Below are 20,756 nucleotides of genomic sequence, written 5' to 3' on the forward strand. Positions count from 1 at the left end.
TGACTATATTTATCTATAGCTATTATATATACTAAGGTAATATGTATGGATCACCAGAAAGCTTGGGGGAATAGTTTAATAAGCTCCAAATTGGGAAAACAGGACTTTATGGTTCCAAGTGGTTTAAAGCTATTTAACGTTGAAAAAGGTTACTTTTGTGTGTGAAAGGTGATGGAGTTACGGGCGCCTGTGTGGCTCAGTCGATTGGGCATCCAACTCTTTTTTTTTTTTTTTTTAAGATTTTATTTATTTGTTTGACAGAGAGAGACAGTGAGAGAGGGAACACAAGCAGGGGGAGTGCAAGAGAGGGCAGCAGGCTTCCCGCTGAGCAGAGAGCCTGATGTGGGTCTTGATCCCAGGATCCCAGGGTCATGACCTGAGCCAAAGGCAGACGCTTAACAACTGAGCCACCCAGGTGCCCTGGGCATCCAATTCTTGATTTCAGCTCAGATAGTGATCTCAAGGTCATGGGCTCGAGCTCTGCATCGGGCTCCACACTCATCAGGGAGTCTGCTTGTCCCTCTCCTTCTACTCCTCTCCCTGCTTTCTCTCTCTCAAATAAATAAAATCTTAAAACAAAAAAGTGATGATGGGACACATGGGTGGCTCAGTCAGTTAACCGTCTGCCTTTGGCTCGGGTCATGATCCCTGGGTCCTGGAATTGACCCCTGCATGGGGCTCTTTGCTCGGCGGGGAGCCTGCTCCTCCCTCTGCCTGCCCTTTCCCCTGCTTGTTCCCTCTCTCTCTCAATAAATAAATGAGTAAAATCTTTTTTAAAAAGTGATGGGGTTAGATTAAATGATCCCCAAGTCTTTTTCCAGCCCTAAAGTTCTGTGATTTTCAAAACTCTTGAAAAGTAATTTTGATTTTTTTAAAATTCTAATTGAACTATATTGGATACTTCTAAGCTATTCAAGTAAGCTTCTACATGAGTTATGTGTAGACTCAAATACACAATATGCTAGAATGAACTATTTTTTGTAAAATCCCTTAGGACCGTAGGTCCCAAATGGTGTTTCCTATAAACCTGGAGTCTATAAAAGTCCTTACTGTATTTGTATTTCCCAAACTTCTAAGTAGAATATTAATAGTTTGGGGATGGGGGCGGAGTTGGGGTTTTGGCATCTGACTAGAATTATATCAACTCTGTGTAGTAAAACAGCTCAGCTATTCAGAAGCTCTAATTGGTTGCTGATGACTCAGAACTTTAGGAAACAGTATTGGTAATGAAGTAATGTGGCAAAGCCACGTGTTGTATAGCTGTGTGCTGAACACAGAGACGGCCAGAATTAGTGATCAGTGGCAGAAAGCAGGGCTTCTGTGTCCGTGCAGTTACTTAACTTTGTCGCTTCTGAGCATCACAATTGCAGTAGTGATTTGTGTATTTCATAATGTTAAGAACCTTCTAAAAATTACTGATCTTTGGATAAAATCTGGATCAGCAGTCACACATATGGAACGTATTATTTTTAACATGCAGTTTGATAGACAAAATCTGTCAAAACATTAGTCTGTTGGGGGAAAATTAATGGAAGGTTGAAAACCACTGACCTAAGACTTTTCTCCCAGAATGTCTCCGAACATTTTGTACTACTAGAGACTTCCCTGGAGGCACCTTCGTAATTATAGGTAAAAGATTCCAGCAGTGATCCTAGTTTTAGATGTAAGACTTAAAAATGGTTGGTAGATAGTTTCCTGTACACATTCCCTTTTAAAATTTCAGGGCAGGTTTCAATCTGCCACTCTGCCCTCCTGGGCTTCGTATTTCTGAGTGTTTGACTTGGCATGTTGAGTACATGCACAGAGTCCAGCTGTGTGGGTGAGAGCAGAGATGGGGGCGAAGTAAAAATCTACACTTCATGCCATCTGGTACATTACAGCTCCATTTTCATTGATCTGTGGGTTTGGTTTACACATAAGTAGGTAGATTTCTCCGCTTAGTAAAGAGCTGAATCGCGCTCAGTTTTAAAATGGGAATCATTTTGCTGTTTAGATTGTCAGCTCCTCATATCAACCTCTGAAGGCTAAAGAGAAGAAAGGCAGAAGACTCTCTTCATTTAGCTCTGAAAATAATTAACAGAGAACAACATGCCATTGTGCCAGGCATTGTGCAAGCCAATTAAACAGACCTGATTTTTGCCCTCAGAGCTGATAGTGTCCTGCAGGACAGGAGCATTAAGTATCGGACTTGACTAGTGTTTCTCTTTTCTGACTTGGAGACAGAGTGGTAAGAAGGCTGAGGACACTGCAGTGATATGGGGCTCTCACGCCCCCTTGTGCTCCTTGGGAAAAAAAGCATTTCTCGAGCAAGTTAGTTAAGGATAATCGTTCAACCACCAAACCCTTTTCAGACAAGCCAGGCTTTGCTGTGTTTTGACTTTGCTGAACCAAGAAACCAATGCTGTAATTTAGAAACAAGTCATCCATAACTCTAGAATTTCAGGTTTTAAAAAAAACTAAGGAAGTGTCCGCCCTGACTTCTTTCTCTTCCCTTTATTCATTTAGTACAGCCATGGCACTACTGACATTTGGGGCTGTGTAGCTCTGTGATGCTGAGAGGCTGTCCTGTGCTTTAAAGGGTATGTAGCGGCAGTCCTGGCTTCTGCCCGCTAGATGCCAGTAGCATGCACACTCCTTGCACACATTCCTTGCAGTTGTGACAAAATATTTCCAGATGCCCCCCAGGGAGCAGAATCACCCCCACGCTGAAAACTCTTGTTTTAGTACATTAGAAGCAGAAATACCACAAAACAAGATTCTTGTTCGTTGGAAGTTGAGCTCTAAGTACAGTTAGGATACAGATGAAAGAGCTTTCAAGAAATTAAAATGCTGTATAAATGTAAAGGAACTATTACAAAGTCTGTTAGGTTTTTTTGGGTTTTGGTTTTTGGTTTGTTTTGTTTGCTTGTTTTTTGAAACCATAGCCCTCTACCATTCTGATTATTTAGAACCTACCATTATTATTATTATATTTATCTGAAAGAGAGAACAGGAAAGTGCTCAAGCGAGGGGATGGGCAGAAGGAGAAGCAGGCTCCCGACTGAGCAAGGAGCCCAGTGTGGAGCTCGATCTCAGGACCCTGGGGTCACAACCTGAGCCAAAGGCAGCTGCTTAACTTACAGCCACCCAGGTACCCCAGAACCTACCATTATTATAAGATCTGGGTCATTGTCTTCCCTGGCTTTTTTCTTTCCCTATAATAATACATTAGGAGATACAAAGAAAAGGTAACAGGTACATTTGAGGAGGACAAGGAAGAAGCAACTGGCAGAACAGAGAAAATACCTGTCCTCCTTACCTAATCTAAATAAAATGATACCTTTCATTTCTATGCACTTCTCCATTTTTGCTCCCCATGATAGAGAAAGTTTTGATTGCATAGTTATATCTTTGACCTTAATATTTCTTCAGACCTTTACTAGGGCTTCTTTGTGCTAAGTATCTTTGTGGATATTCCAAAGGGATAAGACATGATTCCTATCCTCAGTTGCTCCCCATCCAGCAAGAGAAAAGACAGGGAAAGAAAGAAATGACAAACCCTGAAACTCGTGAGGACTTTGTTCTCTGTAGTGCCTCAAAAAGTAGTGGGCCTCAGGCTCTGATAAAATATGTGTTGTCTTCATTACCTTGGGCTGCCATAACAACATCTCGTAGACTGGGTGATACAAAGAACAGGAGTTTACTCACATTTCTGGAGACTGGAAGTCTAAGATCAAGGTGCCAGCAGGGTTGGTGTCTTGTGAGAGTGCTCTCTGTGGGTTCCAGATGGCTGCCTGCTTGCTGCATCCTAAATGAACTGTCCTAGGTGCTAGCGGCAGGGGAGAAAGCGAGGAAGGAAGTTCTCTGGTGTCTCTTGCAAGGGGATTAAGTACATCATGAGGGCCCCACCCTTGACCCCATTGAAACCTGATTACTTGTCAAAGGCCCCATCTCCAAATACCATCATATTAAAGATAGGCCTTCACCCTGTGAATCGGGGGGCACAGGAGACACACAGTTCAGTCCATAGCATGCATAATATAATTTCCTCAAAAATTTCAGCATTTGTTATAAAAGGGCCTGGATTTCATTTTCTTATAAATAACCGTATCACAAATGTCTGAGGCCGAGAGGATAATAGACTTTGATTTTAGTACACTTTCCTTCAACACTCTTCAGAATTTTTTTGCACTGCCCTTCTATCGCAGAACCTGTGGGTGCTGTAAGTCTTCTTTTCCCTAAACAAGTCACCTGTGAAGTGGTATGTTCAGTGGGGGATGTAGCTTTCCTTTAATTCGGACTTAGACCTTCCACTTGGAACTGGTCTGCCCCATCCTCATCACCAAAAATCAGCATCAGGGCTTCTTTCTACAAGTGGAGCTCCTTTCTTGCACCAGCCACTTAAAGTCTTTTGTAACTGGAACATTCTCGTAGATTTGCTCTGGGTTTCTCTCTTCTCAGTCTTTGGGTGACCTTTGGAGTGTGGGGAGAAACCTCTACATTGAGGGGTATACACTGCTTTGACTGTAGTAAGTCCTAGCAACATGATCTTAACACAGCTCATGGGTCAGACATTGGATCTAATATCTTCAGGGATCTGGCGACAATTCTGCCACTTGGTAGGATGTGTCATCTGCTTTCAGTCTTATAGTCAAATCCTTCAGAGGAGATTCCTCACCTGTACTCCCATTTTATTTGTGTATTTACCAGCTGTCACTTCTTTCATCTTAAAATGGCAATAAACACATTGTCCCGGCCCCATAATTTCTTGCATGGAGCATATATGTAATTAATTCACATGAATTAATTACACAGTTGTTATTCATAATTGTTAATTTTCTACCAATCAGGTAAGAGCAACTTATGGTAGGAGAAAGATTTTTCTTATGTAGTTCGCCCACTAACATCTATGTGATTTGTCTCTTAGTTATTTATGTTGTATGCTGTTCAACTATGTATATTTCCATTGTCTGTAGATCAGACGTCAGCAGACTACACCCTGTTCTAGGAAGTAACATTCTATTAGGACACAGCCACATACAAGCAACCCTTGAGCAACGTGGGTTTGAACTACACCAGTCCAATTATATACGGACTTTTTTCGATAAATGCAGTACAGTATCATAAATGTATTTTCTTTTATGGTTTTCTGAATAACATTTTCTTATTTTAATCTTACTTTATTGTAAGAATACCATATATAATACAAATAACAGGTAAAATGTGTTGCTCAGTTGTCATCAGTAAGACTTCCAGTCAACAGTAGACTATTAGTAAAGTTTTAGGGAAGTCACAATTATATAAATACTCATCATCAGGGAAATGCAAATGAAAATCACAATCAGATATCACCTCACACCTGTTAGAATGGCTAAAATCAACAACACAAGAAACAACTGTTGGCGAGGATGTGGAGAAAGGGGAACCTCCTTGTACTGTTGGTGGGAATGCAACCTGGTACAGCCACTGTGGAAAATAGTTTGGAGGTTCCTCAAAAAGTTAAAAGTAGAACTGCCCTGTGATCCAGTAATCACACTAGGAGGTGTTTACCCACACAAAAACAGTAATTCAGAGGGATACAGGTACCCCTCTGTGTATAGCAGCATTATTTACAGTAGCCAAGATATGGACCCAAGTGTCTATCAGTACATGATAGATAAAGAAGATACAGAGTAAATATATAGTAGAATATTATTCAGCCATTAAAAGAATGAAATCTTGCCATTTGCAATGACATGGATGCAGCTAGAGAGTATGATGCTAAGTGAAATAAGTCAGAGAAAGACAAACACCAGATGATTTCACTCATGTGGAATTTAAGAAACAAAACAAATGAGAAAAGGGTGGGGGTGTGAAGACAAACCAAGAAACAGACTTAACTATGGAGAACAAACTGACAGTTACTAGAGGGGAGCTAGGTGAGGGGATGGTGAAACAGGTGAGGGGAATGAAAGAGTACCCTTGTCATGATAAAAAAAAATTAATAAAATGATAAGTAATTAAATCATTTAAAATAAGTTATACACAGATTTTCAACTGCACAGGGAGTCACAGCCCGAAGCCCTGTGTTCAGGGATCAAACATATTTACATATTGTCTGTGGCTGTTTTTGCACTACTGTTGACCGAGTTGCAACAGAGACTGTTTGGCCTGCAAAGCCTAAAATATTTATTATCTGCCCCTTTACAGAAAAAGTTTGGCAACTCCTGGTTTAGATAACTAAGGTTTTCTGTATTTGGGACTGGCACTTACCAGCACATAGTCTCTACTGTGGAGTGCTGATCGTCAGGAGAAAAGGGAAAAGTAACTTCCCCTTCAAGTAAACTAGTGATAGAGTCTAAAACTACTCACCAGCCTTATGAAAGTCTGATAAACACTAGCACCAAAGAATGTCACCCAAAGCCTTGACGCCCTCCTGCTGGAAGAACTGTCCCCTTGGAAAAGGATGAGATGGTACTTGCTGGAGAACAAACAGCATTATAGAGTGCACTGTCCTCAACGAGCTCAGAGGCCACTGGCACTGCAGAGAGAATGGGAAAGGGGGCCTGCTTGGCCGTCTCCTAAGAGCAAAAAGAAAGGATCAAATATCATGGTTAGTATGAGGGGATTGTTTCATTTGGAGGATTTGGTTGTCTCGGGGAGGCCTGAGCTTACGATTCTTGGGTAGCCCCTCCAGAGCCTGTACAAGAAATAATCCCTAGCTTTTTTTCTCCCAGGGAGGCAAGTATATGCAGGCAGTGATTCAATATGGGAAGATCGTGTCCTGGCTAGAGATGGAATATGGCTTATCAGAAAAGGAGTCTAAAGCTTCTGAGTCCTTTCTGCTTGCTGCCTTCCTGAACCTGGCCATGTGCTACCTGAAGCTTCGAGAATACACCAAAGCTGTGGAATGCTGTGATAAGGTAACGAGTGACGTGCATGTAGATACTCCAGATCTTTTTCTCCATCTTCATACTTGGTCGTCTTTTACTTTTTCTTAGCCAAGGGGTGGAGGGCTTTTCATTTTGCTTTCTTATATTCACTTGTTTACTTGGGATTATTTGTTTCTCATTATGAATTGGGAAACTCAGAAAGATTGCAATTGCATTCAGATTTTTTTTTTTTAAGATTTATTTCTTTTAGAGGGAAAGAGTGTGCGCACGCACGCAAGAGAGTGGGGGAGAGGAGAGGCAGAGGGAGAATCTCCAGCGGACTCCCCCGAGCAAGGAGCCTGGCACGGGGCTCCATCCCACAACCCTGAGATCATGACCTGAGCCAAAATCAACAATCAGTTGCTTAACTGACTGAGCCACCTGACACCACACGTGAGGCTTTTCTGATGCATAGATTATAATATGTTATGAGTAGTTTTGTTAAAATTGGGGTGCCTGGGTGGCTCAGGGAGTTAAGCATCCAACTCTTGATCTCAGCTCTGGTCATGATCTCAGGGTCCTAATTTCAAGCCCCACATTGGACTCCACACTGGGCATGAAGCCTACTTTAGAAGAAAAAAAAAAAAAAGTTAAAATTCTTACCATCCATGACTTTCCTTAAATCTATGGTATGGAACTCCTCAGGTTCAATGTAATAAGAACAGACTTAACTTAAGCATTTCAAGACTTAAGTATGATAGACTTGCAGCTGCTTCCATAGAGGATGTACACAGGCCACTTCCATATACTTCTGGGATTGTTTCTAGAGGCTCAATTTCCAGGTATGGAAATACAGAGTCAAAATGTAGGATTATTGAATATTATCCATGTGTTTTTTTCTCATTATTATTGGCAACAAAAAAATTATTGTTTTCATTTTTATTTTTGGTTACTAATGAAATCATACATCTTTTCATTATTAGTCATTTGCATTTCTTCTGTGAATTGCCTGTTCACATCCTTCAACTAGATTGTCTGATTTATATTGATTGAGGCAGTCTGTACATTATTACTGTTAACCCTTTGTCTGCCAGTAGGAACCTTGTTCTTCTCACTTGTAAGAAAAGTGTTGATATTTTAATATCTGTCAGATCTTTTACTTTCTAACTAGATAGTTCTCCCCACCCTAAGATTGTAAAAATAACTCTGTTAAGTACTTGTAAAACCTACTCTAACTAGGTATGCTTTTTAAAAAACTGATTAAAAATTACCCTATTATATTTTGATGGGGGAGATTGTATGTAAGTATATTTGGCCTAGAATATTTTGTGTTTTGATATGAGGTAAAAATTTAATTCTTATTTTCCATGTTTATAGCCAGTCTCGGCCCCATTTATTGCAAAGTTAATCCTTTCCCTACTGATTTACATTCCCACCTTTGTCCCTGTTAAATCTTTTAATATACATACACATGAATCTGTTTCTGAATGCTTTGTTCTGTTCCATGGAACTGTTTGCCCATAGGCTAGCAATCAAACTTTTAATTTCAGTGCTTTCATAATGGTTTTTTTTCCCTGTGGTAGGTCAGTCCCCTCCTATTATTTATTTTTTTTTTCCAAAATTTTCTCAGCCATTTTGGGCATTTACTTCTTCCATTGAATTTTAAAATGAACTTCTGCAGAGGCCCCTCCCAAGTCCGCTTGGGATCATTATAGAAATTGCATTAAATACAGAAGTTCATTTGGGTATAGTTAGTTGTATTTTGATCAATAGCATTTAATTACCTTGAGTCTTATCTCTTCAGTACACTTTTTCAAGTCCCCTTCGCCAGAAAGCTTTGGTAAGTCATTTAAATACTGAATTTCTTTGAAATGTCCACAAATTATATGCATGCTTTCTAAAATGTAGACCATCTGTCCCTAGGCCCTTGGACTAGACAGTGCCAATGAGAAGGGCTTGTACAGAAGGGGGGAAGCCCAGCTGCTCATGAATGAGTTTGAGTCAGCCAAGGGTGACTTTGAGAAAGTGCTGGAAGTTAATCCCCAGAATAAGGCTGCACGACTGCAGATCTCCATGTGCCAGAAAAAGGCTAAGGAGCACAATGAGCGGGACCGCAGGATATACGCCAACATGTTCAAGAAGTTTGCAGAGCAAGATGCGAAGGTATGTATAGACAGAACCACCTTGCCTTTGGGTATGTCAAAAACTAACCTTGCCCCTTTGATTTTTGTGTCAAGAAGGTTAAGCATAGGGCACACAGGCGGGTAGACAACCCGAGAGGCACAAGAATGGACAGAATTTCTGACCCGATCTGAGGCTGGTTTGGATCCAGAAGTAGAACAGGCTGTTCTGCTCACCAGACATACACAGTTGTGAGACACTGACATGTCCATGGAAGAGAGGAGAAAAGGAAGTTCCTTGGAGATGTACTAAAGTTTGCTAGTTTTTAAAAAGCAAACACATCAAGTATTTTTTCGGATAATGCTTCTTTGTCGAGACTTCCCATATTCCCAGGAAACATGCCCTTTACATCGTCAGCCTCCAGCAAAGTTGTATTCTGGTCCTGAACTCATCCTCCACTCCCCAGCCCTCTTGTCGCAGCACTCCCTCCTCCCTCCACCAAGCTAGTCACGTTCACCAAAGGAAAGTGAAAGCTACCCCCTCTTAACTGTTGGCAGCACTGCCCTGACTTAGACACTCACGGGGGCCTGGCGCAGCATGCGCCACGCTCTCCTGCTGTCTGAGGCCAGGCCAGCAGTCGGCAGGAGCCAGGAATTATTTGAATGTTTCAGTTCTTTTGATTTCTTATTTCTTCCTCAGGAAGAGGCCAGTAAAGCCTTGGGCAAGAAGACCTTAGAAGGGGTCACCAATGAAAAGGAAACAGAAAGTCAAGCGATGGAAGAAAAAGCTGGAGGACACGTATGACCCCACGCAAAGGAGGGAAGAGCCCTAATGAACTCGGCCCCCTCCTCCATGGGCTTTCACCCAACTCAGGACTAAGCAGTGTTTAATGTAAAGTTTGTTAGAGTCTGTGTGAGTCTGGAAGCAAATGGCAAAACCAGTAGCTTCCCAGAAAACAGCCACCCTGCTGCTGCCCAGTGCTCTCCTTGAGGGGGTGGCATGGGACCACTCCAGGTGGAACAAAACAGAAATGACTGTTGGTGTGGCGAGATTGAGCCAACAGCTAAGTCCAGCTCATTTCAGTTTCTGTCAACTTTCAATATCTAATTCAGGGTCCCTTGAGATAATCCTAACAATTTGGGGCTATCTGTTAGGTTTTACATCTGACTGAACTTTAATAGCACTGCAGAAACCTAAAAATAAATGCTTCATGACTTTCTCCTTCCCTACCGTTGGGTGGGGGAGAGGAAGAGGAGGTTTTGTTTTTTAATTGACTGAAGTGCTAGCATTTTTACCCAATAGAACCCATGGGGAGAGGGGTCTGGAATCCCCTCAGGTCCTCGGCAGCACCAGACTCGAAAGCCAGAATCTCAGCGGTCACTTGCTTGCTGACGTAGCCGAACTTCCCCCTCACTAAGCCAGCCTGCTTGGGAGAGTGGGTCTCTCTGCACCCAGCCTGGCCCTGGAGGAGGGAGTCTGTCCTTCCCAAAACGTTCTTCAGCAATGATAATGAGCAGAGGGATTTTCTAGATTAACTTCCCCTGCTGTCGATGAAGTTCTGAGATGCTGAAATGTGAAAAGAGTAATCAGAATTGTGCTTTTTCCCCTCCTCTGTCCCTTGTAGGAAGGATGTAATGTTGAGTACAGTACTGCCGGCTAGCATTGTTGCTGCTCCGTTTCTTATTTCCATTCTAACTCTTGCTATTAAGATTTGAAGACCTGTTCTTACAATATCTCTGACCTGGAGTGGATTCATTTACATATCCATTTAGGATCCACGCAGCTTTTATTTTTTTTTGTCTTTAAAAAATTACCAGCTCATAAACATGTATATTGGTTTATGAAACTTTATTTACACTCCTCTATCATGCAAAAAAAATTTTTTTGACTTTTTACTACTAAGTTGCTTGATTTTTTAAAAACAGTATCTGTGGAGTTGAAAAAAGAAAGTGGTATTCTTGTACATTAAGGGTTTTCCTCAAAGGTTTGGCACGCAGTAGCTTTCTTTTCCTGCGGATGGCTTCTTCGTTCTGGTGTGAGTTGTGAAAAAGAATTGAAAACCGCTTCCCATGCAGACACATCTCACCTAAAAGCTCCAGTCCCACGGCATGGAATCAGGGCAAGTCTTAAAATATGAACACATAGTGGAATCTTGGTCCTCACGGGTAAGCGAGACTGAGCATGGTTTTCTCTCGCTGCGGCCTGAGAAGCACTTGCAGGCCCACATTTGCAACCGAAGGAAACAGTAGCTCCAACCTGGAACATCTCACTTGGTAAAATCCTAAAGAACACTGGCAATTACTAGTTTTTACTTTAATGGTGGTTTTAGCAAAACACTTCAACTGTTAGGTTAGGACCCACATCAAAACCTAAAAATAAAATCCTTTCCATTTATACCAGTTTTCTTCTCCATGGAACAAATGGAAATTAAATTGTTTCTCCTTTGACAACTAGAATCCTTTTAATTTCCCATTCTTGTCTTTTTTCATAAGATTTCTTTAAAAAGCCCCAGTCTCGCCGAGGAAACATGAAAAGTAGAAGTCAATTTTGCTTTGTTTGCTTGACTCCTTAGTATCTGTAGCTCTGTTGACTAGAGCAGGACTCCAGTGAGGCCAATACTGAGATTTGATCCTAAAAAGGCCAGTTAGCTTTTTGCAGATAACAACCCAAAAACTATTCCAAAACTTAGATTATCCCACCAGTTGTCTCCTGGGTGTGTGTTATGGGTCACCTCGTGGCAGAGGAGAGCTGGGATGTGCGGGTGGTTCTAAGCAAACGATGGTGAGGTGCCCATTACCACTCGAGAAAAAGAAACTTCGTATATTCTTGTATCAAATTCAGTAATCTCAATTTGTCTGGAAACCAGCAGATGTCTTTGAACCATCTTTCAGACTGCATTTGGAGTGCTGAGGCAGCATATGATGAATTAAAAACTTGTTTAAAAAAAAATCATTCAGATGCACTTTTTTGTGTTCCTTAAACAACCAAATGTGATTTCCCATTATTCTTGGGTTTTTGTTTAAATAGTCCTCAGGCAAAGTTGTTTTGGTTGGAAAACTAGTGTGGGCCAAGCTGAAGAAATGCGACCTCAGAAAATTGGCTGGAGACAGTGTGTTCCTCCTCCCTCTAAGACAGACCTGGAAATCAGCACTGGGCTAAAGGAGTGATGCATCTTTGTTCAAATGAACCCAACCACCAGAAAAACAAGAGGAATTTGTTTTCTCGTCCGCTGGTAGGTTATTCCACCACATTAACTGATTGTGTAAGGCAGGTTCAGTTTGGGAAATGAAGAGGTTTCATTGTGCCCTCTCTACGTAAAACGTAAACACGTGGCTGGGATATTCTGGGTTCAGCATGCGTTTTCTCTTTCTTAAGTAGCATATTTCATCAGATACTCATGGTTACATACCCTGAAGGCCTAAGGAGAGCCCACCTAGACTGCAAAAGAAAGGCGACACAGCTGTGGGCTGGTGGCGAGCCTGCCTCTAGTCGTTCTTACCACTGGCACCTGCGCACGGCCCTGGTGGGCTCCGGACACTACCTTTGAGTCCCTCAGAATTCCTTGCTTCATCTCCAGGTTGAATTCGACTCCTACCCCTCTGCTGCTAAGTTACCTGGGAATGAAATAATTCCCTTTATTTGCGTGTGTTTGCTAAGCAAATAGCGATCATACTAGGGCTATTAAGGATAGCCAGAGAAAGTTTCCCAGCTGTAAGTTTGTGACCTGGGTGATTCAAGGCAGCCTGCATCCACTCCAGACCACGAGGAGTATCAGTGAAGACCTTTGTCCACGCTTGTTCAGCCTTCTTAAGCACAGTGCACTGGGATGTATTCTCTCAGACTGCAACGCTGGGGGACCTGCCAACATTTGTGACAAAATACATTGAATTTGAGCTGTTTCGTCAAAATCCCAAAGCTCCAAATTCCCTGACCTAGCTGTATATTATTTCCATCAACGGGCTGCTTATGTGTTTGAATAGCAATGACTGGCAAAATTGTACATAAAGGGACATTCTTTCATGGCTTGAGAAAGTTTTCAGGGACCTTCACTCAGCGCTTCCTTTCGTATTTTTCCCCTACTTGACTGACATTTGGAGTGGGGGGTAGGGACAGAAAACCAAGAAAGTAATTTTCAATAATTTCAATTCAATAATTCAATAATTTCATCACTGCTGTTTGCATAATTTATCTCGATCGATAATTGCACATCAGGTACATGTGTGACCTTAGCAATACATTGCAGAAAAGGGACACTGCAGAGGGTAACTCCCAGGAGGACTTTTGTCAGCATCCCTTTGGGGCTAACCACTACCTACAGATGGGACAACCAGAGCATAGTACCCAATACAGGCATTCCTGAAGGCTCTTGGAGAACCAAGTAGGGGAGGACCCAGAATGGTGAAGTGGCCACCCACAGTCATCCAGGTCAACTGATGGTCTCTCACGATTCCAAAGTCTTTTTCTAGTCTGCAGAAGATCTCCTGACCACAGGAATGGGCTGTTGGTAGTTCTTTAAAATCCTCAAGCATTTGGTAAATCTGAAATGGCAGCAGAGCCATAGGCCTCGTAATTCTACTTTGGAGTAAAAATAGGGGAAATGCACTAGTATGTAAAGGATAGGCATGTTTTGCTTTTTAAAGAATGCTCTGGCGAAGCTTGTCTAAGGGGATCTTTAAGAACTTTCCGTGCTGTCTTTGCAGCTCTTTTATAAATCTAAGTGTATGGGTAAAATTCTCTACCCAGCTCCAGAAATTCTGCAGTAATTTAAGGAAATAACTTAAGATGTATGCAAAGATTTAGTCCTAAGATAGTAATAGGAAGTAAATATATATAAAAGGGGATTGGTTAAGTATAGTGAAGCATTACATCAGTGGTGTAGTCTACAGTTAGTAAAATGATACTTTACAAATATTTTCAATGATACAGTATAGGAGTGCTGACAATACTGACTTCATCTTTGGCCCTCCCTCTTCATCTTTGCTCAGAAACCTCTTGGGGCTGTATGTTCTGGGTCTCTTGGAGGTTAATACATCCCTTAGAAATGCCCACCAAAGACGACCTGGGGGGAGGGCTTCTTTTGGCCTCCCGTGAATCTGTTTGAGATCATCATCTGTTCCTTTCTGAAGCACAGGTGGTGCCACAAGATCTGATCAAAAGTTAGCTGTAGTTAGGTCCACGTACACCCTTTGAGGTGCATGTGAACCCTCTGGTCTCGCTACAGTGCCCTTCGGTGTGTCCCCCCACCCTAAAATCTGTGGGGTAAGGTCTGGATCTGGCAGAGAACAACTATACAGCCACCATGGAACATCCTCCCTCCAATCCCCCACTGTTGTAAGTTGCCCTGAATAAAACTCTGTGTAAACCATTAAAAAAAAAAAAGAAAGAAAGAAAAATGCTCTGGGTTGAGAGAAGGAATTTTGGTGTTTAGGTTCTTTTTCAGATCTTCTTCTCTGGGTATTAGAACACAGTCCACCACCCTGGAGTCTGATTGAAGCAAGAAAAGGCAAAGGTTTTCCTTTCCACTCTGCTCATTATGAGCAGACACTTAAATATTCCTACTTGGAGGACCTGCACCTTTATGTCCTTAAAAATTTTGATGAAGGAGATAAGGTGGGAAGAACAAGGAGCCAATGATTGGTATTTGGGGATGTCATGTCCAATTCTAGTTGCTCTACTAACTTATCTGATGTCTGCTCACAGCCATCTTTTCCCACTGAGAATTCCCGATCTCATCAGTCTAAAAATTTAAGCCTACATGTATACTCTCACCCTCTACAGACACCAAAGTCATCCTAAAAATGACATCAGCCTGGACATAGTTAATATTCATGTGACCACCACTGAGGGATCCAGGAACTCACTTATTCCTTGACTCCTCACTGCCTCAGCACCTAGTACACCATCACCAATCTAACACACAGTAAATGCTCAATAAACTGGTTTCCTGTCCTTTCTCATACAGCAGCCCCACACCTCGATCTCAGTGATCCTTTATTCCTGTTACTTGATAATGTGGAGGCTAGAACCACATGGTTTCCTAGCAATTCCTACAACCTGATTTTGGTGTTAAAGTCCTTGAGATGGTGAACCAGCAGCAACTTGAGTAACGGGGTGGGGCATAACTGCAAAATGGATCTGTGTATTCAGGCTGTGCTGATTTTAAATCTGCCTCCAGTCACACTGATAACTCAAGAGTTCATCCTGAACAGATCAGGGAGGAAGATTCTGGGAAGACTGCAGAGGAGGAGGCACCAGAAATCTCTCCACACCTCCACAACAGTTGCACTGGCAGCATCTGTCTAATATAACTATTTTGCAACTCTGGGGTCTGTTGAAGACCAAAGGCAACTTCCCAAGGAAGGCATGGGTGGCAAGTTGCAGTCAGTTTCACTCAATTTCAAGTCTTAGCACCATAGCAGTTTACCCATCGGCCACCCCAGCCAGGCAGGAAGCTCTGCAGGTTTTTCTGGAGCAGCTTCCACAGCAAAAAGCACTCTGCCCCTGAATATTGGGGATCACATTCTGCTGATGGCTGCTTCTGTTCATTGAGGTGCAAAGAGGTGGGTAGCATTGTTTCACCTACCCCTGTGGTTGCAAGCTCTTCCCACTCTGGTGAAAGTGACTTCCAGGGAGATTTAAAGGGTCAGCAACCTTTTTGCCCACCCCTCTTCATTTTTCACATTTTCCCCTTTTGAGAGGCAGCCATTAAAGACTAGAACATTCAGAAACAAGTGTGCATATTAGGGGCAATTGGCAAGTGACAGCACATGTCTAGGAAAAGGCTCAGGAAAGACCTTAAAAAGGACATTACATTTGCCCCTCAGTTTGATCCTCAGCACAGAGACAGCCTACAACAATTAAAAATAAAACCAATAACAAGCAGCAAACCCTGGGGAAGGGGGAGAAACTGATTTCCAGACTTAATACCACATTATTAGATTCAAATGCTAGTGTTAAATTAAAACAAAACAAAACCACAAGGCATAAAAAGAAACAGGAAAGTGCAGCCCATTCAAAGGAAAAAAACAAAAACAGAATCTGTCCTGAAAAAGGATGGAAGGTATATTACACAAAGACTTTAAAACAGTCTTCAAGATGCTCAAAAAATTAAAGGAAGATGTGGAGAAAGTCAAGAAAATTGTGTAAATAAAAATGGAAATATCAATAAAGAGGAAACAAAAAGATTTTTTGGAGCAAAGAAGCACAATAATAGACTGAAAAACTCACTAGATAGATTCAAAGGCAGAGTTGAGCCAGCAGAAGAGAATTCACAAACTTTAAGGACAGGACAATGGAAATGGTCCCGTCTGAGGGGCAGAAAGAAAAAGAATTGAAAAAAGCAGATGGAGTGTAATCGACCTGTGGGAGACCATCAGGCGGACCAGCATACGTATCATGGGAGTCCTAGAAGGAGAAGAGAGAGAAAGGGGGTTAAAGAGAATTGTGAAAGAAATCCTGACTTCCTAAACTTAGAGGAAAACTTCCTAAATCTAGTGCAACACATGAACATGAAAATCAAAGTTCAACAACTTCCAAATTAGATGAACTGAAAGGGACCCACCACTAGACACATTACAATCATACTTCCAAAAGCAAAAAAGAGCAAATCTTGAAAACAGCAAGAGAAGCAAATCATCACATAGAAGGGAGACTCAATAAGATTATCTGCAGATTTCTCGTCAGAAAATTTGGAGGCCAGGAGATAGTTGGCCAATATATTCAAGTGGGCAAAGAAGAAAAAAGTCAATGAAGGGTCCTGTCTGGCAAAACTGTCTTTCAAAAACAGAGAAGTTGAGATATTCACAGATAAAAGCTATGGGAGCTGGTGATCACTGAGACCGGTCCCAAAAGAGATGCTCAGGAGAATACCAGCAAGGAGAAATGAAAGGACACTAGATAATACCCTGAAGCCATGTGAAGTATAGGTCTCATTAAAGGAAAATATACTGGGCGCCTGGGTGGCTCAGTGGGTTAAGCCACTGCCTTCAGCTTGGGTCATGATCTCAGGGTCCTGGGATCGAGTCCTGCATCGGGCTCTCTGCTCAGCAGGGAGACTGCTTCTCCCTCTCTCTCTGCCTGACTCTCTGCCTACTTGTGATCTCTCTCTGTCAAATAAATAAATAAAATCTTTTTAAAAAATAAATAAAGGTAAATATACTTAAAAGCTAGTATTATTTTAACAATGGTTAGTGACAGTACTTTTTGTTTTCTACATGATTTAAGAGAATACTACATTTAAAGAAGGAAAACAATTAGTAATGTAAAAGGTTGTATTACTGTAACTTTGGTATGTAACTCCAAATCTTGTTTTCCACATAATTTAGGAGACTAGTACACTTAAATGAGTATCTTATGTATTTGGGCAAACAATGTATAAAAATGTAATTTTAATTTAATTAATGTTGGGGACAGAGCTCTAGTGGAGTAATTTTTATATGTTACTGAAGTTAAGCTGCTATACATTCAAGTTAGAATATTATAACTTTATGTTAAATGTAATCAGCACAGTAACCAAAAAGAAAATAGCTATAGAATATACAAAATAGGAAGTCAGAAATTCGAACATTTCACTATAAAAAGAAAAAAATGGAGGTGTCAGGGTGGCTTAGTTGGTTGGGTGTTTGACTCTTTGTTGCAGCTCAGGTTATGAACTCAGGATCCCAGATCAAGCCCCCCATGGGGCTCCATGCTCAGTACAGAGTCTGCTTGAGATTCTTTCCTCCTCCCCCTTACTCATCCCCTGTTCTTTCTCTCTTTCTCTAAAATAAATAAATCTCTTCAGTAAGAAAAAAACACAAAAGAAAACAGGGATGCAAGAAATAAAAGACAGGAAAGCTATAAGGCATATAGAAGACAAATAGCATGATGAGGAAGTCCATCCTTATTAGGAATCGCTTTAAATGGAAATGAATTAAGTTCCATCAAAAGATAGAGATTGGCAGAACGGATGAAAACACATGATGCAACTATAGGCTGCCAACAAGGAACTCGCTTGAAATTCAAAGACAAAAATAGGTTGAAAATGAAAGGATGGAAAACTATATTCCATGCAAATAAAACCCAAAAGACAACAAAAGGACTATACTAACACTAGACAAAATAGACTTTAAAAAGATTATAAGAGATAGAAGGACATTATATAAAAGTTTCAATGCATTAAGATATAACAACTAGGGACACCTGGACGGCTCAGTGGGTTAAGCATCCGACTCTTGATTTCGGCTCAGGTCATGATTTCAGGGTTGTGAGATCGAGCCCCACATCCGGCTCCATGCTCAACATGCTCATCCCTCTCCCTTTGCCCCTCCCCCCACTCTCTAAAATAAATAATTAAATCTTTTTTAAAAAAAGATATAACAACTATACAAGTTTTGTGCCTAATGAGAGGCCATCAAAATATGTGAAGTAAAAACAATTGGAGAGAAATACTCTTCTTTAATAACAGTTAAAGAGTTCAATACCCCACTCACAAGAATGGATAGAACAACCAGACAAAAAATAAGGAGATAAAGGACTTAACACAATAAACCATCTAGAGCTAACACATACATATAGAATCCACTGAACAAAAGGATATGAATTCCTCTCAAGTGTACATGGAACATTCTCCAGGACAGACTGACTACATGTTAGGCCACAAATTAACTCTCAATAGATTTTAAATGATAAATGTCATAAAAAAAACCTTTTCTGATCAAAATGGGGTAAATTAAGAAATCAATAACAAGGGGCACCTGGGCGGCTCAGTCAGTTACATGTCTCCCTTCGGCTCAGGTCATGATACTGGGGCCCTGGGATCGGGCCCCACATTGGTCTCCCTGCTCACTGGGGAGCCTGTTTCTCCCTCACCCTCTCCCCTTCCCACCTCCCCACCTGCCACTCGTGCATCTACTTGCAAGTCCTCTTTCAAAGAAATAAATAAAATCTTTTTAAAAAGTCAATAAAAAGGAAAACTGGGGAATTCACAAAACTGGGGGGGGGGGGGCGACACACTTTTACAACAAATGTGGTACTCAAAAAATAAGAAAGATCCTGAATCAAAAACCCAACTTTAAGGAGCAAGAAAAAAGGAACAAACTAAAGCCAAAGCTAGCATAAGTAGGAAAATAAAGATGATAGCAGGGTTAAATGAAATAGATAATAGAAAAAATACAAATAAATCAATGAAACCAAAACTTAACTTATTTTTAAATATAAATAAAGTTGACAAACATTCAGCTACCTAAGACTTTAAAAAAGAGAGAAGACTCAAACTACAAATATCAGAAGGGAACATGAGGACATTACTACCAATTCTACAGAAATACAAGGGATCATAAGACATTATTATGACAAATTTTAGGCCAACAAATTGGACAACCTAGAAGAAATGAGTATTTCTTAGAAATATACAATCTGCCAAAACTGAATCAAGAAGAAAGAGAAAACCTGAACCAATCAATTACTAGTAAGAAAATTGCTCAGTAATCAAAAATCTCCCAGTTAAAGACCAGGACCACATGACTTCACTGATGAATTCTACCAAACATTTAAGAAAAATTATCACCAATCCTTTCAAAGTCTTAAAAAACAAAACAGAGGAAGGAACAGTCCCAAATTCATTTTACAAATCCAGCATTATTATCTACTACAAGAAAACTATAGGCCAATATGCCTGATGAACACAGACGTAAAAATATTCAAAACAATATTAGCAAATCAAATTAAGCAGCACATTAAAAAGATCATTCACTATAATCAAGTGGAATTTATTCTGGGAATGCAAGAGTGGTTCAACATACACAAATCAATATGATCCGTCACATTAATAAAATGATAGACACAGAAAAAGCATTTGTCAAAATTCAGCATTCATGATAAACTCTATAACTTAGGTATAGGAGTAAAGTACTTCAACATAATAAAAAGCCCTATATGACAAACCCATAGCTAATATCATACTCAATAGTGAAACGTTGACTGCTTTTTCTTTACGATCAAGTACAAGACAGAGTTCCAACTCTCACCACTCCTATTCAACACAGTACTGGAAGTTCTGGCTAAGGCAATCAGGCAAGAAAAAAAAAAAAAAAAAAAAGGGAGCACCTGAGCAGCTCAGTCCATTAAGCATCTGCCTTCAGCTCAGGTCATGATCCCAGGGTCCTGGGGTCAAGTCCCGTGACAGGCTCCTTGCACAGCATGGAGTTTGCTTGTCCTTCTCCCTCTGCCCCTCCCTCTGGCTCATATGCTCTCTCAAATAAATAAAATTTTTTTAAAAAAAGGAAAAAGAAGGCATTAGAATTGGAAAGGAAAAAGTAAAATTGCCTCTGTTTGCAGATGGCATGATTTTATGTGTAAAAAACCCTTGAGACTCCACCAAAAACTGTTAGATCTAATCAACGAATTCCGTAAAGTTGCAGGACACAAGATTAACATTAAAAAATCAATAGTTTTGGGACGCCTGGGTGGCTCAGTCGGTTAAGCTGCTGCCTTTGGCTCAGGTCATGATCCCAGTGTCCTGGGATCGAGTCCCACATCGGGCTCCTTGCTTGGCAGGGAGCCTGCTTCTCCCTCTGCCTCTGTCTGTGCTCGCTCACTCTCCCCCCTCTCTGACAAATAAATAAATAAAATCTTTAAAAAAAAATCAATAGTTTCTATACACTAACAACAAATTATCTTAATAAGAAACAAATCCAGGTATCCATTGACAGATTAATGGATAAAGAAGATATATATCTATAAAAATATATATATAATATATAATGGAATATTGCTGTGTATTAATATTCTTAATATAATTATATAATATTAATGTATAATACACAT

General features: G+C 40.8%; 1 protein-coding gene across 3 annotated transcripts in view; it reads left to right on the forward strand.

Annotated features, from left to right (window-relative positions):
- Nucleotides 1–11,891, forward strand: part of FKBP5 (FKBP prolyl isomerase 5) — a 115,634-nt gene extending 103,743 nt beyond the window's left edge. For all 3 annotated transcript variants that reach the window (XR_013966973.1, XM_080805799.1, XM_080805800.1), the window contains 3 exons: nucleotides 6,696–6,881; nucleotides 8,754–8,993; nucleotides 9,651–11,891. Coding sequence is in view for 2 of the 3 variants with exons in the window: in XM_080805799.1 (XP_080661925.1) it covers nucleotides 6,696–6,881; nucleotides 8,754–8,993; nucleotides 9,651–9,755 (531 nt within the window). In the remaining variant the exon portion in view is untranslated. The remainder of the gene's footprint in view (nucleotides 1–6,695; nucleotides 6,882–8,753; nucleotides 8,994–9,650) is intronic.
- The last annotated feature ends 8,865 nt before the right edge of the window (nucleotides 11,892–20,756 follow it).

The sequence above is a fragment of the Martes martes genome (genome assembly GCF_963455335.1).
Source record: "Martes martes genome assembly, chromosome: 6".
NCBI classification, from domain to species: domain Eukaryota; kingdom Metazoa; phylum Chordata; class Mammalia; order Carnivora; family Mustelidae; genus Martes; species Martes martes.